We start from the raw sequence: 26,034 nt of genomic DNA on the forward strand, positions 1-26,034 counted from the left end.
GCTTCAAATTCTCAGTTCTATATATCGCCAATCCCCTTAAATGGACTGACGATACTAAGGCCATAGTCCAAAAAGCTCATTAACGTCTTCATTTCCTTAGGAAATTGAAGTGATGTGGTGTCAATAAGATGGCACTAACTACCTGTTAGAGCCACAGTCAAAAGCATTTTAACTGCCAACATAACGGTGTGGTATGGCAGCATCACAGACACTGCCAGATGTAAGAACAAAATGAAAGTCATTACCAGCGACTCGAGTCACCAGGGTGTAACGCTTTTCTGACCCAATTTACCAAACCCCGGCTAGTAGTGATAGTATGAGCATGGGTTACATTGCGACACTTAATACAAAGGGGTGAGCCTCCGCTATATGGGAGAATTAGATGGAGCTGAAGGTGTAGTTGACCTACAACTAGCTGAGGTGTGTAGTGCAAAGGAAGAATAATGGACGCCAGAGGATTCTTGCTTAATAACTATGGTACAATTTATTGGACAAAGGCACAACTTTATAGTGCAGCAGGGTATACTCACAGACACAGCAGTATAAGAATTGGTCAATGGAGTACAGCAGATGTAACACTTTAGGCACAGAATACCCCACTTGGAGGATGCACAGAGGATTAGTTGACACCTGAGATATAGACCTTTCAGAAGGGAGTGTTCCGGCCGACTGTGGTCCAGGGGAGAGCTCCTAACACTGGTACCTGGCGTCTAATAAAACCGGTCCCTAAAGAACGACTACAGAGCCGGGGTGGACTAAACCCTTTTACAACTCCTGGTTGGGGCTATTAAACTGCCCTTGCTAAATAAGTTAACTATGCTCACCACTTCTAGAGGGTGCTATAATACAAACTGTCTGTGCTGGCTAGTTCTCATTCACGGGGCCCTGTCCCCGACTTACAAAACTGGCAGTTCTCTTTACTGAGACCGTGTGTCTCAGGCCCGATGACCTGCAGCCTGAGAGAACAGCAGCCAAAGAGGAAGACACTTCCTTGTTCCAGACACTATATAGTCTGCACAAGGGGAGTGGTCAACCTGGGCTAACCTATAGAGGGCAGCCTAATAACAGTAATCTGAGTGTAGAGGGCTCTGCCCTATTACAACACAGATAACTTAAAGATAAGGGATAACACCATAGGGAGCTTAACCCTATGGGTCCCTACATTCACCCGGGGGAAGAATCCATTCCGACCCGGCAATGGCAAATAACATTAAGTACACTTTTCAAGCAAAAACAGTAGTGCATTGATTTTAGTACAAAAATACAGTATCCTTACATCCATTTCTGATACCCTCTCCTGAGGAGTATCTGGTACATTGGATATCTGCAAAGAAAAGATTAGGCACATACAGCAACTTATTGACTCACATGCATCTTGAGTGTCCTGTAGGATCACTCTAATGCAAACATGGGAGTTTATCCTGCTATACAGGTTCCCAGGCACCTTCTTAGCTGTAACAGAATTTTGATTTAAACAAAATATTAACTGTTTCGTTGCTAGTTACGTTACTGTAAACCATATACAATCATGAGTGTCATAATAGATCACTCAGGCACTTTACTTATAGATCCATGACATACCATCTGACTCTGCAACAGAGGTATGACAGGCACAATACTTAGAATTCTTGAGTCACCTTCCTGCCCCTAAACAGTGGTGCTCAGGTACACACTTAGGTATCCTAGATATACCACCTGTAACCTGCAACAGGGGCATGACAGATACACTTACACATGAGGACGATCCTGCCTTCACTCAGGGGTCCCCAGGCACATGCTTGGCTGTAAAGAAATTGTTATTGGGCACAATTTAAACTGTAATACATCCCCACCCATCAACTTTATTAAGTCCAGGCCTTCCACCCAAACCCAGTGTTCATGGATGTCTCGACATGCACTTCGTGGTGTGGATTAGGCAATGAAGTAGAAGTTGTAGTGGGGTGGGGCGCAGCAGTCTTTGTTTGTTCACCCAACTTTTTACAATTTTACAGTCTCTCCTTAAGAGCTTCAACTTAGGAAAAAAACAAGTCCATCACTGTGGACATAACTTGAAACAGCAGGGGTCACACTCTATGGCAGCGAAACGGCAGTCCTATTAAGAAGTGTGCCCTAAATGCGGTGGGTAACCCCTATAACTTTTAAGGGAAAACCTTACCCACCTCCCACCCGGGGAAAAATCCCATCTGTGATGATGATCCAGACCGGCATGGGCATTTTTAATGAAGATTTCGGTCATACTTTTCTTTAGTGACCTTAAAGGATACATAATAAGCCGGATGAGGCTTGTCAATTTTCGCACCGGAGGGAAGATTAGACAGCAAGGAGAAATTACGGTCCTTCTGATACTTTCCACAGGACCTGACGGCATGCTTTAACACAGTGCGCCCAAACCACCATTCTCTGGCAAGGTTAGACAGGTATTCCGCGTCTTGGTTTCTCCTTGGGGCATTTTGGTGCAATAACCCTCCTGGTATTAGGCCCTCCCGGCGAATTAACTCACCATAAAGCCATTCGTCCAGCAGGCGGTCGACTTCGTCAAAAACCCATTCAGGGGCATACGGCATGTAAAATCCCCACATTTGATACACTCTTTCATTTATGAGCCTTTGCACTCTCGAGACAGCTCTAAATCTCTCAGGATCTGCCCTTCCTTGGGCAACCCAACAGGACGTATCCTTATTCACCACATGGGGTGGCGGTGGAATATCAGGCCACCCTGGTGGATTACTTAAAGACTTTTCCTGGGGCCTTGGTGGCTCAAATGTGCGGATGCCCTCTGCCCGGGTACTCTGAGGAAGGGGTCCCAGATCCATGGCCACCCAATTTGGCATGGGGCGTTGGCGTGGTAGTTTGTCACTTATAAACACACCACTCCCTGTAGATGGAGTGGAAATCCCACTTTCCCCCTCTGGTGTTAAGGACTCAGACCTCCCACTTGTTTCTTCAAGTGTAAGTGACGTTAGCTGATTTTCAGTCTCTGTCAGGGACATAGCAGTAGGCATGATATCCTGGGTAGTGGGCCAGATTGCCTCTGACATAGCCACGGATGCAACTTCAATATCATCCTCAGGGCTCTCTGGTCTAGGTAGCACACCCTCCCTTGTATCTTTTGGGGTATTCGCTACCTCTAATGGATAGATTGCAGCGAGTGATAGAGTCTCGGGCCTGGAGGTATTAGGGAAGTCTGGGCTGGTAGCATCCCCTCTCTTTACATCCATGGGCTTTACCCAACAACGTATGTTGCAATGGGGACAGCGCTCGCCTAATTCCCTCCATGTTTGAACAATGGCCTTATGGCATCGGACACACTGTGGCTCCACTACCACTCTACCATCTCCGGCCACCCTCTCTCCGTAGGTTCCCAGCCACACTGGGCGTTCATGGTGTGGGGTTCCCTTCTCCCCACTATCAGGGCTAGCTTGGCGGGATCCGGCAGCTTCTGCCATGTCACACAACTGAAATGGTGTTTTGCAGCCGCAGCAATAGATTTCGGCTCCCCGCTGTAAGCTATCCCAAACTAACAATGCGGTTTGTAAGCGTCTCTGAGCCTCAGTGGCCAGGGCAACTTTGGTATAATTACTCGTAAGGGACCCGGTCGCAGCCGCGATTCCCGGGTAGGTAAGTATTAGTGAAGTGGCTAATTAGTTCGTCCGCAGCCGCGATCCGAACTCTAATGTGGCACACGGGGTAACCCACAGCCGTGGGGTACTCACTTCCACAGGCGCTCTTAGCGTCGTCACACGGGCCGCAGCCGCTGGTCCCGGAGTGATATACCCGAGCAGTCCTTCTCGGCAGCCGCGGAGTAAGGTTAGTGCTTGGGCTTTGGGTATAACTGATGGTGCTGGCAGCCGCACAACACTCCACAAGGTGGGCTTAGGATACCGGATTAGGAGGCGATGGCACACGCGACCGGTCTCTCTGAAAAGCACACCTAAGATGGCCCCCGTGATGTCACGATCTCGGAGAAATGGCCGCCAAATCTCACAAACAAGCCCGCCTATCGCGGGATTTCGCCGAAAAGGCGCCAAAGTTTACAAGGGCGGTGATGGATAGCTCCGCCAGCGAATGGGATTACACGGGGGGAATCCTCAAGCCCGAACCCACGGCCAATTAGGTATCAAGGATTACGATCAGGACTGCAGGCGCCTTTTGCCTAACGCGTCCGGCAGTGCCTGTCAGAAAGTTTTAAAGCAACACACACACACTTTTACTCAGCCCCTCAGGTAATGGCTCCGAAATTTTTCAAAATGAATTTAACCCTTCGGGCCCCACGTTGGGCGCCATAAATGTAACGCTTTTCTGACCCAATTTACCAAACCCCGGCTAGTAGTGATAGTATGAGCATGGGTTACATTGCGACACTTAATACAAAGGGGTGAGCCTCCGCTATATGGGAGAATTAGATGGAGCTGAAGGTGTAGTTGAACTACAACTAGCTGAGGTGTGTAGTGCAAAGGAAGAATAATGGACGCCAGAGGATTCTTGCTTAATAACTATGGTACAATTTATTGGACAAAGGCACAACTTTATAGTGCAGCAGGGTATACTCACAGACACAGCAGTATAAGAATTGGTCAATGGAGTACAGCAGATGTAACACTTTAGGCACAGAATACCCCACTTGGAGGATGCACAGAGGATTAGTTGACACCTGAGATATAGACCTTTCAGAAGGGAGTGTTCCGGCCGACTGTGGTCCAGGGGAGAGCTCCTAACACTGGTACCTGGCGTCTAATAAAACCGGTCCCTAAAGAACGACTACAGAGCCGGGGTGGACTAAACCCTTTTACAACTCCTGGTTGGGGCTATTAAACTGCCCTTGCTAAATAAGCTAACTATGCTCACCACTTCTAGAGGGTGCTATAATACAAACTGTCTGTGCTGGCTAGTTCTCATTCACGGGGCCCTGTCCCCGACTTACAAAACTGGCAGTTCTCTTTACTGAGACCGTGTGTCTCAGGCCCGATGACCTGCAGCCTGAGAGAACAGCAGCCAAAGAGGAAGACACTTCCTTGTTCCAGACACTATATAGTCTGCACAAGGGGAGTGGTCAACCTGGGCTAACCTATAGAGGGCAGCCTAATAACAGTAATCTGAGTGTAGAGGGCTCTGCCCTATTACAACACAGATAACTTAAAGATAAGGGATAACACCATAGGGAGCTTAACCCTATGGGTCCCTACAAGGGCATAAACTATTCATCTGGCACAACAGGCCTGAAAGCATAAAAACTAGAAGTAAAAGACTATTTAACTGCTTCTTTCCAAGAGCAGTCAGGCAAACTGCAAAGGAGTCCAGATGAAAGGAAAGCAAACAAGGCCTCATATTACCTCATGAACTCACTGCACTGTTTAAGTATTATAATATATACTAGTACTCACTGCACATTAGTATTATACTCTGTATTACATTATTACATTGCTAAAATCTAAATGTGTCTTAATACCCTGTGCTGCACAAGAATTCTTATGTACTGTACAAAACAATTTGTACTTGACTTAATTAGTTTCTTTGTTATTACATTGTTTAGTGATAGACCTTGATTTCTGGGGAATTAATATTAATTAATGAATTAATTCGTATTACCTACAAATAAGGGAGATATTTATTCTAATGTGGTTTATTTTCCCATTTGTCTATTTCAGTAGGCCACACAGACAGAGAAGGGAAGTGCATCAGGAGTCACACAAGCAAGGCAGGTACAGTATCTTATTTTCTGTATCTGTATCTTAGTTACTTACTGTTATTGCCACGTCATGATATGCAGGATTTGTAAATACTTTTATGTTTCACCTTTAAAATTCCTAATTTGTCATGGATGGATGTCAATTCTGTGTGATCTACAACTGGCTCTAAATGTTGCCACAATTTTCAGTATCCACATTGCAGCAGGACAAATGCTGGATGGAGTAAAATAAAAACTTTGAATTGTGAATGTTTTTTCAACCTTGCCTCTCTAGTAAAGGAGGCACACTGGGCAAATTTGCCCCTTGGCAGTAACCCATAGCAACCAATCAGCAAATTGCTTTTTTTTCAGCCAGCTGCAGGTAGAACAATGAGTGCAACAATCTGATTGGTTGCCATGGGTTACTGTTCATGGGCAATTTTGCCCAGTGTTGATAAATTTCTCCCACTGTGTTTAGAGTTTTGGTATTTTTATGCTATATATAGTAGGAATCCTCTTGTTGTTGTTTTAAGAAATGGCATGATATTGTAAATATTGTTAATATTTGTAAAATAAAATCAAATTGTTTATTAAACTTTAAGCATAGCAAAAGTGTGGGGGGGGGGGGACAGAAGGGAAAAAGGGAAGGGTTATTTAAATACAATGTTCTTGTGTCAAATGTTTTCTGTAATAAGCAAGCAAGAACTGACAACAAGTCATTACTGGATATATATATATATCAGTTGGTTACTTGTTGGGGAGGCTAAATTAATTGTTAACTATTGGCAGCAATAATATGGTAAAAACCCCTTGTATTGGTGCTTTCACTGAACATATTACTTTTCTCTTCTATTTAGTCCCCTTCCCATGTTCCATGCTCTTCCCCCCCCCCCCAATTATCCATATACTATATTTGTCTCTTATTTGTTTGCTATTCTCTCCTTCATTTACATGTCTAAAGAATCTGTGTTGCAGAACTGCAGTCATTGGGTTTAAATTACATTGCAATCAGTGCGGCCTTTCTAACTGCCTTTCTAGTCATGTCCTTGTACCTGATCTGGTAGCCATAGACTGGTTCTCCTAGAGGGGTATGAAGGAGGGCTCCATCTTAAGGCCAGTTAGGGTGAAGTTTGGGGAGGGAGTCTATTTGCTCTTCTATGTATGCCTGAAACAACAACCTAGAATGAAATTTGGGAGTAAAAAAAAACATGGGCTGAATTAAAGAAACCGTGATGTTTTCCTATATCTGCAACCTGGTTAGCCGCTAAGGGGGCGGGGCCTAATCAAAAGTTGGGCATCCAAGGGGGTTTAGCAATCAAGTTTTTTATGACTAGGGGCTACCTGTATAACAGAAAAATAGCAGTCAATGATCCCATATTGACTATTAGATAAGTGATTTTTAGGTTGACAAGATATACCTAACTTTTTCTATGAAAAAAACACATTGTCAAATTAAATAGAAGAAATTATCTCTTTAAATTCCAAGTTTAGATCCAATATACAAAGACAATTTAGGATCTAGTGAATTCATCCCCAAGTATATATGTTATTAGTATCACCACTTGTGAATCCCAACACCAAAGGGGATTTGACACTAATAGGAACAATCTCTTCCTTCTTTTTAGATCCCTTATAAAGGTAGAACCTTTCAGATTATCATCAAAGGAGAACTAAACCCTAAAAGTGAATATGGCTACAACTTTTCTACGCCCTCTGCCAAAAGCTACTTTTTAAATTAAGTTCGAGAAACATTGTATCGTTTTTAGCGTTCAGTGCAGGTTTAGTGCAAGAAATCAAAGGGAAATGAGGGACTTTTCAGAAGGAATCGGGGACTGCAGGCTGAGCTGTCAAAATGGGGACTGCTTGGGAGGTTTGGTGTCAGTGACATCACAAATTATCATGAAGAAAACGAAGTTTTGCCTACAGTATAGTAGTTTCTGAGCTGCTTTGTATGGAGAATCTGAATTATATTCTAATCAGCCTTGTATGGTGACATTTATATTCTGTATATACAGTATATTTTGAGTCAGTCCCTAAGCTCGGCATATCGCACGTGCAGCAGAAAAGAAGATGGGGAGCTACTGGGGCATCTTTGGAGGCACAGATCTTAACTGCTTAATGGTTGTTATTGCCCTGAGCTGGTACAAAACAAAATGTACAGGTATGGGGCGTGTTATCCATAATACTCCGGACCTGGGGTTTTCAGGATAAGGGATCTTTCCTTAATTTGAGTTTCTATACCTTAAGGGGCTGATTTACTTACCCACGAACGGGTCGAATGGAGTCCGATTGCGTTTTTTTCGTAATGATCGGTACTTTGCGATTTTTTCGTATGTTTTGCGATTTTTTCGGATTCTTTACGAATTTTTCGGATCCAATACGATTTTTGCGTAAAAACGCGAGTTTTCCTATCCATTACGAAAGTTGCGTAAAAAGTTGCGCATTTTGCGTAGCGTTAAAACTTAACGCTACGAAAAATGCGCAACTTTTCGCGTAAGTTTTAACGCTACGCAAAATGCGCAACTTTTTACGCAACTTTCGTAATGGATACGAAAAACTCGCGTTTTTACGCAAAAATCGTATTGGTAACGAAAAATTCGTACAGAATCCGAAAAAATCGCAAAACATACGAAAAAGTCGCAAAATGTTCGTTTTCAAGTCGGAACTTTTCCAATTCGGGTCGGATTCGTGGGTTAGTAAATCAGCCCCTAAGTCTACTAAGAAATAATTTAAATATGAATTAAACCTGATTGCCTCCAGCAAGAATTAATTATATCTTAGTTGGGATCAAGTACAAGGTACTTTTTTATTATTACAGAGAAAGGGGAATGATTTTTAAAAATGTAAATGATTTAATTAAAATGAAGTCTATGGAAGATCTCCTTCCCTTAATTTGGGGCTTTCTGGATAGCAGGTTTCCAGACCCCATACCTGTACAATATTTCTGCTTCTTTGGTTAAGCTTTTTTCTCATTTAATTGTACTGCCTGGCTGTCAAAGCTATCCTTCATAGTACAGTTTCTCCTATGTCTAAGGAACTGACCTATGGGTGAATAGGTACAGTAGTATGAATTTTTATGACTTTATAAAAATAGACAATTCATTTAATTTAAAGAGCAATTATTTAGTAATTTAAGTATGAAATCTATTAGAATGCAATCCGACCTGTTTATATCTTTATGAATAAATGTGTACATGATATAAAAATAATATTTTCTTATTATGGCTGTGCTAGAATCATATGAATTGTAGTGCCATAATAGCTGGAACATGAGTTTGTTTTAGTTCAGTGCTATAATTATTTCTTCATTTGGAAATTTCAGGCCTCCATGCTCTAACTGGCCATGTGCATTTGGTGACCTGGAAATCACATCCTAAATCCTGCCAAATCCAGTAGCAAGAAATATTTGATATTATTTCAATGTGTCATATTTGTAAATCTGTTGATAGTCCAGTTAGTAAAAATAGAGCAGAAGATAAGCAGTTTATATGCTTGTGGCATCACATACCCAGGGTGATCCCCATTTATTCTTGGAATTACGCCACCAGGCTTTTATTTTCGACATTTTGTTATCTATTGCTTAGCTTAGCAACCTGTCACAAAGCTTCATATTCCTCTGTGTGCTTTCCTTTGTCTTGTATGCAGTGCTGATATATATCTATGCAATAGCATGTGTCCCTCAGGGGGGATGCAGAAGTTTTAACTCTTAGAACTTCTTTATTGTAATACTGGAAATGTTTTTTTTGCGCCTCTCCACATCAATAAATAAATTGTTCCTTGGCTTGAAAAATGTGTTCTCCACTTGTTGGTTAGAAATTAGCGTTATCTCGATTCAATAAGCACTTTGTTCTTTAAGCAATGGTTCCTAAACTGTGGCAATGGTCACCGTAGAGGGTCCCAGAGCAATGGTTGGGGCCCTGGCCGAAGGCCAGTTATGGTAAGATTTGGAGAGAATGACTGATTTCAACCCTAGAAACTCCTAGAAATCCCAGCATGAAGGTACATTAGGGTTAAACATGGGAAAGCTATACGCTATAATATTCTTGGAATTAGTGTTGATACAGCAATGTTTTCATATACCCATAACCTTATAATGAGCTAAGTGGGAAGAAATGTCAGACCTCAAGGGGAGCTTTTAATCAATCAACCACTGCTTTATGTTGTTGCAGATCCTCTAAATATATCCGGAATAAGGCTTGTCTGCCATGTTTCTGCCCACTGCCCAAGTCTTTCTCAAGACATACAAGCTGGTCTTCCACAGCTTTATTTCCAAATGCTATTTCCAAAAAGCCTAAAAAGCTTTGGGCCCTTTCCTAAACCATGTAGCACTCCACTTCTACTTACTTTTACCAATTGCATTTAATATTTTATTCAGTTATTGCTATACTGCATATATGCAATAAAAACACATTTAATTTCAAGAATGAAGTAAAACTAATAGAAGTAGCAGATATCCTTCAAAGCTCTTTATGTTTTGTAGCCCTGTATTTAAGAGAAGTCCCGACATCACAAAGTCTCCACTCACAAAGTCAGAGCAGCTTCTCAGAATAGATGATCACGACTTCACCATGAGACCTGGATTTGGGGGTATGTATGATTATGATATTGAGTCAATACCGTTTTTCACTATTTTTTAATGTCTACATAGCCATATGGACATTAGCAAAATAAATGTCAAAATCAAATTCAATTTGATTGGAGATAAAATGAAATGCATCGCTAATCTTCTGTTGTGTTTTTTGCTCACAGATAGGGTAACTGAAATAAAACCTTTACTTTTTGCTATAGTGGACTACTTGTTTTTTTCATTTAATATACTGGCCCTATTTAAGCATCTTTTCAGTTTCAATATAAAAGGCTTGCAAACATTGGTGCAAAGTGGTAGCAGCAAGAATGTTTGCGACGGGAGCCAGCGACCAAGGAGTCTGTACCACTGTACCCCCTCTACTATATGCAGCAATGGTGCTGCATCTCCGACAGTCGCCTATCACAAGTGCACATATAAAACAAATGTAGGTAGGGCTGCACAGAGGTTAATGAAGCCATGTGCAGACATTTTAAATCATTCCTTATTAAAGGAGAAGGAAAGGCTAGTAAAGAGTTAATCTCAAGCTGCAGGCATACCTTCAGTTGTCTCAATAGTGCCCTTAAGTCTCCCCATACTTTACCCGTTCAGAAGATCAGAAGCCAAACAGGAAAAAAAAACGCTGAGCAGGGTAGAGAAGATTCCCATAATGCATCGCTCCTTCCCAGACTTGGCGACTTGTTACTGTAGGCGGCGCATGCGCACACAGCAGGAGCGTCTGGTTGCCATGGCGATGCAGCGACGGAGAACTCTGACATGCAGGTGGGAGGAGTGGGGGGGGCAGGTGCGGGGAGCGGCGGAGGGTTTGTGGCAGGAGCGGGGAGCAGGGGGGGTTTGTGGCAGGAGCGGGGAGCAGCGGAGGCTTTGTGACAGGGGCGGGGATCGGAGGGGGGGCTGGCTTGTGCTTTTCAGCCCATACAGACATGCTGGACAAGATGGCGGCGCCGTTCACTGAAACAAGTATGTAGGTTCTAGTATGTGTATCTCTGTAAATCTTTCATTAGGCAAGCCAGAAATATAGCGTTTTTACACAGCAATAGTAGTACTATTTAATAGTGTGCTTAATAGGTTTTGACTTTCCTTCTCCTTTAAAGGCAGGTATTGGTAACTCTGCTAATCACTATAATTTAAGGTGAGGGAGCTGTGTGATGATGCTTTCCAATCAGAAAGGGCTTTGAGACAAACACAGTTATTTTTATACAGGTGGGATTAAGTTCTTCTTTTCACCCCTAGAACATAATTGATTTTTACATCAGATCCTCTTTAACGTGGCATTTTATTTTATTTCTTGTCATTATCCTTTCTTATCTCTTCTAATATAATTTCTATCTTTCTTTAAAAGAAAGTGCAAAGGTGCAAAGTACTCCATGTCTCTTTTTTAAACATCACAACTTTACAGGCTACTAGAATGAAAAAAACTATTTAACTCCATAGTTTCTCAGTTTAACACTGTTTTCTCCTGACTATTCAGCTACTTATCCCATATTTCTTTTTTGAACTGAAGTAAAAAACTGTGTGTGCTTTGGTGTAGAGCTGGGCATACATTTATGCAAACCAGCATATCTTAAACCGATTTGGCCACAAACAGGCTGGGTTTAATTAGTATGATCTGATCATTTGGCCTATTGGAGGTTTCAGAAAATACTTGTGGGTATATTCACATTTAATAGTTGAGAAAAAAACAAAACTGATTTTTGATTAACAACCATCTTATTAAGGGGCTGATTTAGCAAAATTTGAGTTTACAGTTTAATTAATAAAACCTCACCCCACATTCTTTTCATTTCTATGGAATTTATCAAGTTGTTCTAGCTTTCACCCATTGATAAATACCCTTCTAAAAATCCCATGGTAATAATTAGAATGTGGGGGAGCTTTTATGTATTTTTGTGTGTATTTTTATTTATTTTGATAAATCTGCCCCTAAATATATAATTATATGAGGAAAAAATAGGAGTATATACAGTATCAATCAACTGTATTAAACATACAATAGTTCTTCCATTGTTTACTCATAGTAATATTTTAAATATTAAAAAAAATATATATGTTTGTATATTATAGGTCCTGCAATACCAGTGGGCGTTGATGTACAAGTGGAAAGTTTAGACAGTATTTCAGAGGTTGATATGGTAAGTAATCTGTTATCTTATTATTTATAAAACATGAGCAAATTTACTTTATAGCAGAACTGACAACAGTATCTAGTAAGATGTTTTTTATTTTAGTTCAAAGTGCTGTTTTTGAGATACTTGTTATTAATTCAGTTGTCTTCAGGTATCCTAATTGTTCTTTTTAAACATATCCATGCATTGGTGGGCTCCTGATAACAAATAGTAAAGGAGGTTGAGCATTCTTGCCTTCTGCCTTTGTCCATGATAATAGAGTTTAGATTATATTCATCACTTATAATACAGGTATTGGACTCCTTATCCGGAAACACATTATCCAGAAAGTTCTTAAATACGGAAAGGCCATCTCCCATAGACTTCATTTTAATCAAATCATTTACATTTTTAAAAATGGTTTCGTTTTTTCTGTAACAATGAAACAGTACCTTGTACTTGATGCCAACTAAGATGTAATGAATTCTTATTAGAGGCAAAACAATCCTATTGGGTTTAATTACTGTTTAAATATCTTTTTTTAGATCGGTATTTTTCGATTTTTTTCGTAAATTGTCGCGACTTTTTCGTAGCCATTACGACTTGCTTGTAAATTGTTGCGACTTTTTCGTAGCCATTACGACTTTTTCGTAGCCATTACTACTTGCTTGTAAATTGTAGCGACTTTTTCATAGCCGCCGTGCCGAGTACGAAAGTTTCGGATTCATTCAAGCTTCAGTATCGTGACTTTCCTTGGGCCAGGTTGGAGCTGCAGAGTGCCATTGAGTCCTATGGGAGGCTTCCAAAATCATGCAAAGGTTTGCCCGCCGTTTACGAGCACTCAATACGAAAAAGTCGCGACAATTTACGAGCAAGTCATAATGGCTACGAAAAAGTCACGACAATTTACAAAAAATCGCAAAATGGTCGTTTCCAATTCGATTTTTTCCCATTCGGGATTCGGATTCGTGGATTAGTAAATCAGCCCCTTAAGGTGGGAGATCCAAATTACGGAAAGACCCCTTATCCGGAAAACCCCAGGTCCCAAACATTCTGGATAATGGGTCCCATACCTGTAGTACATTAGGGGAGAGAGAGAAAGAGACACAGCGAGAGAAAGAGAGAAGTATAGCATTCACCAGGTCTTTTAAAAGACATGTCAACCCCAAAAATAATTTTTTGCCTAATAAAAGAAAACTTTTCAATATCAATTTAATAAAAAAATTTATTTCTTTAAAAGTTATTTGTAAATGTAATTGCTATAGAAAGCAGCATTTGCTGAACTCCTGGTTGTTAATTTTTAAACAATGTTGCAAGTGCCAGGCTCCTACAGTAAGTCAGGTCTGTAAAATCTGCTGCCTTGTGTTACATTGGTTCATACTCCAGAGACACCAGGGCAAAGAATAGAAAGGACAGGCAACACTGCTTTTAAGCAGTTATATATACAAATAACTCAAAAACCATTACAAATATGTAATGAATGTAAATTGCAAAGTTGTGTTTTCTTTTATTAAGCAAAAAAAACTATTTTTGGGGTTGAAATGTCCTTTAAAGTAAAGTAAATATATATATACAGTGGAGGAAATAATTATTTGACCCCTCACTGATTTTGTAAGTTTGTCCAATGACAAAGAAATGAAAAGTCTCAGAACAGTATCATTTCAATGGTAGGTTTATTTTAACAGTGGCAGATAGCACATCAAAAGGAAAATCGAAAAAATAACTTTAAATAAAAGATAGCAACTGATTTGCATTTCATTGAGTGAAATAAGTTTTTGAACCCTCTAACAAAAAAAGACTTAATACTTAGTGGAAAAACCCTTGTTTGCAAGCACAGAGGTCAAACGTTTCTTGTAATTGATGACCAAGTTTGCGCACATTTTAGGAGGAATGTTGGCCCACTCCTCTTTGCAGATCATCTCTAAATCCCTAAGGTTTCGAGGCTGTCTCTGTGCAACTCTGAGCTTGAGCTCCCTCCATAGGTTTTCTATTGGATTAAGGTCCGGAGACTGACTAGGCCACTCCATGACCTTAATGTGCTTCTTCTTGAGCCACTCCTTTGTTGCCTTTGCTGTATGTTTTGGGTCATTGTCTTGCTGGAACACCCATCCACGACCCATTTTCAGTTTCCTGGCAGAGGGAAGTAGGTTGTCGTTCAGGATTTTACGATACATGGCTCCGTCCATTTTCCCGTTAATGCGAATAAGTTGTCCTGTGCCCTTAGCAGAAAAACACCCCCAAAGCAAAATGTTTCCACCCCCATGCTTGACGGTGGGGACGGTGTTTTGGGGGTCATAGGCAGCATTTTTCTTCCTCCAAACACAGCGAGTTGAGTTAATGCCAAAGAGCTCTATTTTGGTCTCATCAGACCACAGCACCTTCTCCCAGTCACTCACAGAATCATTCAGGTGTTCATTGGCAAACTTCAGACGGGCCTGCACATGTGCCTTCTTGAGCAGGGGGACCTTGCGAGCCCTGCAGGATTTTAATCCATTGCGGTGTAATGTGTTTCCAATGGTTTTCTTGGTGACTGTGGTCCCTGCTAATTTGAGGTCATTAACTAACTCCTCCCGTGTAGTTCTAGGATGCTTTTTCACCTTTCTCAGAATCATTGACACCCCACGAGGTGAGATCTTGCGTGGAGCCCCAGAGCAAGGTCGATTGATGGTCATTTTGTGCTCCTTCCATTTTCGAACAATCGCACCAACAGTTGTCACCTTCTCTCCCAGCTTCTTGCTAATGGTTTTGTAGCCCATTCCAGCCTTGTGCAGGTCTACAATTTTGTCTCTGACATCCTTGGACAGCTCTTTGGTCTTTCCCATGTTGGAGAGTTTGGAGTCTGCTTGATTGATTGATTCTGTGGACAGGTGTCTTTTATACAGGTGACTAGTTAAGACAGGTGTCCTTAATGAGGTTGACTAATTGAGTAGAAGTGTCTAACCACTCTGTGGGAGCCAGAACTCTTAATGGTTGGTAGGGGTTCAAAAACTTATTTCACTCAATGAAATGCAAATCAGTTGCTATCTTTTATTTAAAGTTATTTTTTCGATTTTCCTTTTGATGTGCTATCTGCCACTGTTAAAATAAACCTACCATTGAAATGATACTGTTCTGAGACTTTTCATTTCTTTGTCATTGGACAAACTTACAAAATCAGTGAGGGGTCAAATAATTATTTCCTCCTATATATATATATATATAATGGGGATTAAAGGAAATTTAGATGACAGCCTCAGTTCTGATTGTTTGCTGTGTGCAAATTAATTTAATGTGGAAGAAATCATTAAGGTTAGCTAAAAGTCAACAGAGACCCTTACGATTTATAAATCGGTAATATTCAATGTGTTAAGCTGGTTAATTGACCAGTCTCCATTTTAATACATACTATATATATACTTTTGCTCGGACAACTACTCTTTTATTCAAGGAGACAAGGAGATATATTTTAATATAGGACACTGAATTAATGTATTTTACAGGACTTCACTATGACATTGTATCTAAGACACTACTGGAAAGATGAGCGCTTGTCCTTCCCCAGTTCCAACAATCAGAGTATGACGTTTGATGGCCGGCTAGTGAAAAAGATTTGGGTTCCCGACATGTTCTTTGTTCATTCCAAGAGATCCTTTATTCATGATACCACAACAGATAATATTATGCTGAGGGTTCAACCTGATGGGAAAGTGCTGTACAGTCTCAGGTATTGGTTTGTCTGTTTGTTTTCAATGACACTATATGAATTACAGATCACATTAGTCTTAAAAAATCTTAAAAGAAGAATAATGGGTAGGTTATATTTGAGCAATAAGGTACAATTGGACGTCCTGATTATAAATACATAGAACAGAACAGATTGCTTGTAATTTAAGTTGCATAACAATTTAGTAGATTGTAAGGAGAACCTACATATTTATCTTACATTTGTTGAAGTTTTGGTGTTATTGTATTTTAACAAAATGCATTAAGTAGATTTATATCAATTTGTGGGATTTTACAAATGAATGCATATTCTGTGAAATGAGTAAAACCTAATAAAGTTTTCTGAAAATGACAAGTAAAATTGGAATACAACACATTTCAGCTTACAATAGCATCTCTCACTTTTTAGGGTGACAGTGACAGCAATGTGCAATATGGATTTTAGCCGTTTTCCTCTTGACACCCAGTCCTGCTCTTTAGAGATTGAAAGCTGTAAGTATTGAGTTGCTTTCAGGGGCTTATTTACAATAAGGAACCAAGAGATTGTGCCTAGGGTGGCAGGGTTGTCCCTTTAGTGCCAGTAATTATTTTTTTTAAGGAAATCCAGCTATGGAGCTGGGGGTGTGTGTGTGAGGGGGTAGGGGGTTGTGGGCTCTGTGGAACTGACATCATGTATACTTTTGCAAAGTTGGTGTGTGCTTGTGATGGTATTTAGGTTATTCTCCTATTTGTGCCTGTATGTTACCCACCCATGAGCTCTACGGGGCAGGACCCTCCTTCCTCTTGTTTTTCTAAACACCTAGAACTTAATTCAGTTAATTGTACATATGAAATATATAATTTGTATGTTTTTATTTATGGCATACTATTGTATTTTTCTCTGTTAATGTTTTGTTTGAATTTATGTTTGTTTGAATCCACAAACCTTACCTTATCTTACCTCCAACAAGCCTTACCAGAGACCCATAAAGAGGCAAAATTATGTTTTCATCCCTTGAGTCAATGCCCTTTTTTATACAAGACAGCACTTTATTTGCTTTAGTAGCCACAGAATGACACTGCCTGGAATTAGACAACTTGTTATCTACAAAAATCCCCAGGTCTTTCTTAATCACTACCATAACTTGCATTTATATTTTTTTCTACCAAATTGTATAACTTTGCACTTTCCAAGATTGAACCTCTTTTTCAATTTTGCTGCCCAGTTTTCCAATTTTGTCAAATTGCTCTGTAAAGTGGCAGCATCCTGCATGGAACTTGTAGTTTTGCAAAATTTAGTTTTATCAGCAAAAATAGAAACAGTACTCTCTATGCCCACCTCCAGGTCATTAATAAACAAGTTAAAAAGCAAAGGACCAAGGACTGACCCCTGCGGTACTCCACTTACAACACTGGTCCAATAAGAAAATGTTCCATTTACCACCACTCTTTGTAATCTATCCTTTCAGAAAGTTTTCTATCTTTCTGTGAGGTACTGTATCAAACGCTTTAGCAAAGTCCAAGTAGATGACATCAACTGCCATTCCAGCCTCATAAAAGCGAATAAATTAGTCTGTTATGCATAAAACAATGTCTAATTCCAGGCAATCACACTCATTTTCACCGCACACCTGTTTAAATATCTCATCCACTGCTCTGGTGGTTCAAGCTTTCCGTAGGACTGGCACTGTCATCTTGTGCCTACTAAAGCAAATAAAGTGCTGTCTTGTATAAAAAAGGGCATTGACTCAAGGGATGAAAACATTATTTTGCCCCTTTATAGGTCCCTGGTAAGGCCTCACCTTGAGTATGCAGTGCAGTTTTGGGCTCCAGTCCTTAAGGATATTAATGAGCTGGAGAGAGTGCAGAGACGTGCAACTAAACTGGTAAAGGGGATGGAAGATTTAAGCTATGAGGTTAGACTGTCGAGGTTGGGGTTGTTTTCTCTGGAAAAGAGGCGCTTGTGAGGGGACATGATTACTCTGTACAAGTACATTAGAGGGGATTATAGGCAGGTAGGGGATGTGCTTTTTTCCCATAAAAACGACCAGAGAGCCACCCCTTTAGATTAGAGGAAAGGAGTTTCCATTTGAAGCAGCGTAGGTGGTTTTTCACGGTGAGGGCAGTGAGGTTGTGGAATGCCCTTCCTAGTGATGTGGTAATGGCAGATTCTGTTAATGCCTTTAAAGGAACAGTAACACTAAAAAATAAAAATGTTTTAAAATATAGTGTCCTGTTGCCCTGCACTGGTAAAAGTTGTGTGTTTGCTTCAGAAAGACTACTGTAGTTAATAGAAATAGCTGTTGTGTAGCCATGGGGGCAGCCATTTAAATTGAAAAAAGGAGAAAAGGCACAGGTTACATAAGAAGATAACAGATAAACTGTGTAGAATACAATGGGAATCTGCTACTTATCTGTTATCTGCTTAGTAACCTGTGCCTTTTCTCCTTTTTTCAATTTAAATGGCTGCCCCCGGGGCTACACAGCAGGGTATTTATATAAACTGTAGTAGTGTTTATGAAGCAAACACACAACTTTTACCAGTGCAGGGCAATAGTACATAATATATTAATTATTTTTATACACTTTCTTTTTTTGGTGTTACTGTTCCTTTAAGAGGGGCCTGGATGAGTTCTTGAACAAGCATAGTATCCAAGGCTATTGTGATAATAATATCTACAGTTAGTATTGATGTTGGTATGTATGATTTATGTATGTGAGTGTTTAGATAGGTCCATATAGGATGGACTTTGATCTTTTTTCAAACCAATGTAACTATGTTGATATTTTTCAGCAAACAGCAGGGACTCTGTTTCCATTAGGCAACCAGGGGAGGTAAAAAGCTTCTCCTGGTAACTTTAAGAGCCAAAACTCAGATTATTAAATTAGAATTTGGCTCTTCTGGTGCATAGTGCAATTTCTATCACAGCATTTGTGATTACAACCATCACCCTCTATTACTAATTGACCTCTCAGCCCAAATGGCATTTCACAGAAATTTTTTCCATGAAGTTGCAGGCATTTGCATTGGGAAAGCATGCAAACACAGTGATAAAAATAACAAACTGCTACTGTGCGCTATATATATATATATCCAATTTGCTCTTTTATTTCAGATGCATACACAGAAGATGATCTTATGCTATATTGGAAGAATGGTAACGAATCATTAAAAACTGACGACAGAATATCATTATCACAATTCCTTATTCAGGAGTTTCACACGACTACAAGGCTTGCTTTCTATAGCAGCACAGGTAAATACTCAAGTTTCAAAAAAAGTACACAGAAGCTAGAAATGATCACATTAATACACTTTGCCAATATAATTGGTCAGTACAGGTATAGGACCCATTATCCAGAATGCTTGGGACCAAGGGTATTCTGGATAAGGGGTCTTTCCATAATTTGGATCTCCATACCTTAAGTCTACTAAAAAAATAATAAAACATTAATTAAACCCAATAGGATTGTTTTGCATCCAATAAGGATTATTTATATCTTAGTTGGGATCAATTACAAGGTACTGTTTTATTTCTACAGAGAAAAAGGAAATCAGTTTTAAAATTCTGAATTATTTGCTTATAATGGAGTCTATGGGAGACGGGCTTTCCGTAATTTGGAGCTTTCTGGATAACGGGTTTCTGGATAAGGGGTCCGATATCTGTATTAGTGATGAACAAATTTATTGAGTTTCAATTTGCAAAAAAATTTACATTTTGTGAATTTTCTATGTAAATAGACTGCACAATTAGCAGACCTAATTGATAGTTAAACACTTGTGAAATGGTTAATCCTAGATAACTGAAACAGGAGACATTTAATAGTTTAAAAATCCAGTGAAGAGTTAATATAAGCCAGGATTTACTCTCTTCTGGGTTCACACCATATTTACAGCTTCAGAGTGTAAAACTGGAAGTTAAATTCAGCCACATATTAAACAATATCTTCTATCAATAAAAAATAAATAAATAATTTCATACATCACTAGTCAGCATGTTATAAATGGCCGTCTGCACTAAAATTATGTGCCTGGAAATAGAGAAACTGGAATATGTGGTCCTGAAATAAATCAACAGTTCTTACAAACTACAATGCATTTTCATAAAGTGAAATTAGAATTCCATTTACATCACCAATTTATTGCCATGGTGTTCTGTGCACACAAGTGTTCCTGTACGCTTTAAGCCAGAAACTATTTGTCACATGAATTTGTTTCATTGTCTTCAATGGGTTGCCCCACGTTCCACATGTAAAAGCGGCCTAATAAGTACAATATGGTGTATAAAAAAATCTCAGTACATCCCTAGGCAGCACAGAGGACGATAGGGGTCAATGCTTTGATTCAATTAGGAGGCAGGATGGCCATCAAAGTATTTACCCCTCTTCCTTAGTTTTTTTGCCATCATGCTTGAGGTAGGAAGCTATTTGATACAATTAAGATACAGGAGTTTACATCTGCATCTTAAAGGAGTCAAATCACCATTAACTCTGCTAAAAAAGAGTCTTGGGAATTACTTAGGGACTTGGAGAATTATAATAATCAAAAATTATTGTTGTTCATCTGACCAGAAAGGCTATGTATACTCATAATTACATATCAGAACTGCAGTGTCTTAGATAAAATACATGCAATGCAAGGGCTATAATATTTTTTACAGTCACATGATTTTGCAGTGTCACAATCAGATATAAACCAAGACATGAGGTTAGAGGGCCTGCCCCATTAAGCTTACAATATACGTCAATATGCAGAATTTTTAGGGCTTTTTTTTTCATGGACATGTGTGCTTTTGTTTTAATCTAGGATGGTACAATCGCCTGTACATCAACTTTACATTACGGCGCCACATCTTCTTCTTTCTCCTACAAACATACTTCCCAGCAACCCTGATGGTGATGCTCTCTTGGGTGTCTTTCTGGATAGATCGCAGGGCAGCTCCTGCCAGAGTTCCCTTAGGTAAAAGAAAATTTTTGTTAGATCCTTTTAAACAGGGTATATTCCGCCTTAAAGCACTGACTACAGTCACATCATACCATCAAGTAAAACTCAAGGTTACACAAATCAAACACTTACACATAACACACAATACATAACAAATTCTACACCATATGGTATATAAAACACTTTGTAAACCAAACAAAACATACCAAAAAATATAGACCACCTTATATATTTGTATGGATGGTTGAAATGCTTGTAACTACATTCAGTTACACATGTAACCCTACAGCAGTGGTGCCCAACCAGTGGCTCACGAGCAACATGTTGCTTCCCAACACCTTTGATTTTTGCTCCCAGTGGCCTCAAAGTAGGTGCTCATTTTTTAATTTCTGGCTTAGAGGCAAGTGTTGATTGCATAAAACCCAGTATAAAGCCACGGCCTTTTATAGCCTTTTATCAGCCACATAGGGGATACCAATTATATCTCTTATTTGCACCCCCAGGAACTTTTTCTTGTGTTGGTTGTGTTGCTCCCCAACTCTTTTTACATTTCAGTGTTGGTTTCAAGGTTGGGGATCCCTGCCCTACAGTAATAACAAAATAGTTATATTTTTTTTACAGCACAACAATATACACGGGTATCCCAAAGAAACATACTCCCCTCTTAAGAGCCTAAGCAGGGCATTATCAGAACATGCCACAGTTCATGATTTCTAAGATTTCTTAAAAGTATGTGGAATATGTTTAATAGTCAATGACCTATGCCTTAAATATAAACAATGTGAGCCACTTCACCATTGTCCACATTCATGAGAGACAGTCCTGATTTGCAGACACTGAAAAGGGGTGGGACTAGTTAAAAATGGTGGGATATTGGACAGATCAAGGGCATGTCCAAGTCTAAACTGGAGTGGGTGGGACAGGTCAAAGGAGTGGTCTCCCTTTTTTGGATTTCATTTTTCTATTTAATATATACACTAGAACCATGGAAGATGGTGAGAAGGCATCACATGGCTAGTTTCAGTGGGAGTACGTAAAAGGAGGAGAGTCTACAAAGTAACCTTAAAATGTTATTCAAAGTGTGTGCTGGAAGTAACATTAGATTACAAAGTTGTTTCTATTCAAATAGTACTGAATAATACAATAAATAGAACTCTTTTAAAAATTGCATTTCACAGGTATAACCACGGTGTTGACTATGTCTACCATCATAACGGGAGTAAATGCCTCCATGCCCAGAGTCTCATACATCAAAGCGGTGGACATTTACTTGTGGGTTAGTTTTGTGTTTGTCTTCCTATCGGTGCTGGAATATGCAGCCGTGAATTATTTGACCACTGTGCAAGAGAGAAAAGAAAGGAAAATGCGGGAAAAGGTAAGAATTGAGCTGGTGTAGCTGCTGATACTGAGATTCCAAATCATTCAGTGATTTAAAAAACTGTTTAATGTATGAGCATTATTCAGAGCTTTATTAGCTACAGATTTCTACTGCCACCTTCTTGTGTACCTATGGACAGATCAACAGCAGCTGACTGATCTCAAACAACTAAACGCTGTTGGTGTATAAGAAGAAAAACTTATTTGCTCCTTACTTTAAACAAATATGTTTCTGGGGTGAGATTGAATAAAAATCATCTCTTGGGTGTAGATTAACTCATAGAAATAGCATAATGCTAAAAAAAAAAATATATATATATATATATATATATAAAAATAAAATAAAACCTCAACCAGATGCAACCAGGAAACAAAAGGAGCAACTACCTGGGTGCTTAGAAAATAATGTCCAAATGTCCAAAACAAATCAAGCGTTCTCACATCTTTGTAGAAAAAATTAATTCAATATTTGTTTGACGTTTTGGCTTCATCGAGAGGGTAAAAATCTTGAGAAAAATAAAACCGGAAATATACTGTTAGTATAAAAATTCAGTTTGGCTGATATTCAGCAATATTACATGAAAGATTAGGATCCCATATGTAATAGTATTTATATCTCAAGTTCTGTAAATTATAAAGATTTTTATATGACATCTAGGGGCAGATTTATCAAAACGCGAGTTCAAATCCCGAATGGGAAAAATTTGGATTGGATACGATAATTTCTGATGATCATCGCAAATATCACGAATATGCTAGATTTTATATTTACAAGTACACTTAAAACACAGTTTTGGGTAGAAATTTCCTTTAACAAAACTTTTTATAAAATCATCTCATCATGAGTGTAAAGCTGTATATAAGTTGTACTTTATGGGGCCTTGGGGCTGTTATACACGGTACATACTCTGCAAACCAAGCATCAAGGTCTCTGCATTATCCTGCCACACAATCCTTTGGATCGAATTCAGACCTGAAGGAGTCTAAAGGTCCCCATACACGGTAAGATCCGCTCGCTTGGCGAGATCGCCAAGCGAGCGGATCTTCCCCCGATATCCCCACCTACGGGTGGACGATATCGGGGAGCTTGAAGTTAAAAAAAAAAAATAATCCGATCGTTTGGCCTGGGGCCAAACGACCGGATTATATAGGCGGCAATGGGGCAGTCGGTTCGGGGACCGCATCAACGAGCCGATGCGGCCCCCGATCCGACTGAATCTTTTAACCTGGCCGATCAATATCTGGCCAATTTCAGGCCAGATATCGGTCGGCCAGTCCGCTCGTTTCTGCCCCTACATGGGCAGATAAGCTGCCGAGTCGGTCCAAGGGACCGATATCGGCAGCTTCTATCGGCCCGTGTATGGGGCCTTAAAGTTTTGTAATACATCTAGAAGGAAAAGTAGTCAGAATGCTGCAGAGACCTGGTTTCAGCAATATCTTTGGCAATTATAGCAGATGCGTTTAATTGTATGCTAAATTTAATATATTGTATGGAAGAAAAACACGAAGGCAAACTGACGCCTTTGTCTCTTTCTAGTATCCTTGTACCTGTGGGGTTCCACAGCCACGCTCAATGATGGACAGCAGCTATAGTGATGGTGAGGTAAACAACCTTGGCAATTATGTGTCTGAAAATGGAGATAAGGAAGACAGAATCATGGTGCAGCTGGCGCTCAATGCAGAAAGAAACTCAAACAGAAGGAAGAGTCAGCGGGCGTATGTCAGCATGCGCATTGACACTCATGCTATTGACAAGTATTCCAGATTAATATTTCCTGCATCATACATTCTGTTTAACCTCATATACTGGTGCATTTTCTTGTAAGTATTCTAAAAGACAATAGCTGTGGGCATTTTTGGAATAATGGTATATATTACCCTGTGGTTCACCATGTATAAGTAGCATGTATGACACAAACTAGAAGAATTCATTTTGTGCTGCTTCAACCATGCCGGCAGCAGCTGTGCTGCACTCTGTCTTCTTTAACTGAATTTTACCTTTATATTTCATATAAGGTATTTTATATTTATATAGTAGATACGTGACATATTATTGCTAAGTCAAAGAAACTTTCTGTGCACCAACAGAGCTGCAATGCACAGCACCCTTTTTACAGTGCCACAGTCTGTTATTTGCCCAACAGCTGCCTGCTCTGTGCTGTTTTGATCATCCCCTGCAATCTATATTTTCATGTCGCACCAACATTATATGACCAGTTCTTGTATGAAATAAAATATTTATCAAGTTACTGTCTTTACAGTCATACTGTCAAGCTGTTCTATCCAGCCAACCCCACCAAGGAAAAAATGTCTGTTGTTGGGGGAGGGTAGAACGTACAAGACAATATAAACTCATTTGTCCAAGAATCCATACAGAATTATGTCTCAAATATATAATGCTCAACATCAAGGTACCAACAACATAGCATGAAAATTTGCCACTCACACATGTATATGGAAAAGTATGGTAGGTAATTATAAATCAGACAACACCTCACTAAATTAGGTTGACTGCCCATACAACTTTGAGGTATATCACTGTGTATATATATATATATATATATATATTTATATATATATATATACTGCCAATCGAAAGCACTCACGGCTCACAGCGTTTCGGCCCACTAGGGACCATCGTCAGGATGATCAGGATGATTGCCTGCATTTTACACTCTTCTATAAAACTGTGCATATTTAACTGTTTTAGTGCCATGTACCATAGGATCCAAGGTGCCAGCATAAAAGTATTATGGTGCTGATGCGTAGCTTCAATGCTTGTGGTTTGCCCTTTAATCTATGCAACGCTGTGTGTTTTCTGGAAATACACAGTGCAAAAATATCAATCCATGGCAAGGGTTAAAGGAAAGGTAAATGAACAAAGTTACACATACAAGCATATTTTTAAAGGTGTTGAAAATATTTTAAGCTGTAATTGTTGGTGTAAAATAAATTAATTCTAAAGCTCCATTGTTGTTCATACACGTGTAACCAAGCATATCAGTGCATTTATAAAGATGTGTTTTCATTTTACACCAGATCAACAAAGCAAATTACAACATTATTTAAAGCTAGTATTGAGCCAAAATTTTTGGCAAGTTTCGCTGCAAGAAAACACCCATAGACTCCAATGGGCACAAAAAATGCCTATTGACCTCAATGCATTTTGGAAATTTTTGCCATTTTGCTTTGCAGAAGAATTTGCGAAATGCAACGGACAAATTCACTCATCACTATTTAAAGCACATTACAGCTTTGGAATGAGTGGGACACATTCAGTGGCAGTGGCACTTTTTCAAGGTGAAACCTCTTTTACAACTTGCTACAGATTTCCACACGTTTGTTAATACACAAAATGTTACACAATGTACTGTAGTGTTGTTTGGTGCTTTTCAATGTCATTTCTTTCCTTCTCTGTAAATGATTATATAGATTTAAAGAATAATACCGTATATACTCGAGTATAAGCCGTGTTTTTCAGCACTAAAAATGTGCTCAAAAAGTAACCCTCGGCTTATACTCGAGTATATGGATGTCCACGGCTGACTCTGGCTCGTGCAGAGTCATCCATTCCCTGTAGTCAGCCGTGCAGGAGATAGGTACGCACGGGCACATGGAGGGGGGTAGGAGGGTGGGGGGGGGGGTTGTGCACGCAATGAGCCAGAGTCAGCCATTC

The 26,034-nt window shown here is 39.7% G+C and overlaps 1 protein-coding gene across 2 annotated transcripts in view; it reads left to right on the forward strand.

Moving 5' to 3' along the window:
• Positions 1-24,889, forward strand: part of gabrr1 (gamma-aminobutyric acid (GABA) A receptor, rho 1) — a 33,135-nt gene extending 8,246 nt beyond the window's left edge. The window contains exons 2-10 of one of the 2 annotated variants that reach the window (XM_018094332.2): positions 5,646-5,699; positions 10,146-10,252; positions 12,315-12,382; positions 15,835-16,058; positions 16,467-16,549; positions 19,153-19,293; positions 20,844-20,996; positions 22,160-22,356; positions 23,896-24,889. In XM_018094332.2, coding sequence (XP_017949821.2) covers positions 5,646-5,699; positions 10,146-10,252; positions 12,315-12,382; positions 15,835-16,058; positions 16,467-16,549; positions 19,153-19,293; positions 20,844-20,996; positions 22,160-22,356; positions 23,896-24,183 — 1,315 coding nt within the window. In that variant the 3' untranslated portion in view covers positions 24,184-24,889. The remainder of the gene's footprint in view (positions 1-5,645; positions 5,700-10,145; positions 10,253-12,314; positions 12,383-15,834; positions 16,059-16,466; positions 16,550-19,152; positions 19,294-20,843; positions 20,997-22,159; positions 22,357-23,895) is intronic. The other variant, XM_031902451.1, reaches the window with a different exon arrangement.
• The last annotated feature ends 1,145 nt before the right edge of the window (positions 24,890-26,034 follow it).

The sequence above is a fragment of the Xenopus tropicalis genome, chromosome 5, assembly GCF_000004195.4.
Source record: "Xenopus tropicalis strain Nigerian chromosome 5, UCB_Xtro_10.0, whole genome shotgun sequence".
Lineage (NCBI taxonomy): Eukaryota > Metazoa > Chordata > Amphibia > Anura > Pipidae > Xenopus > Xenopus tropicalis.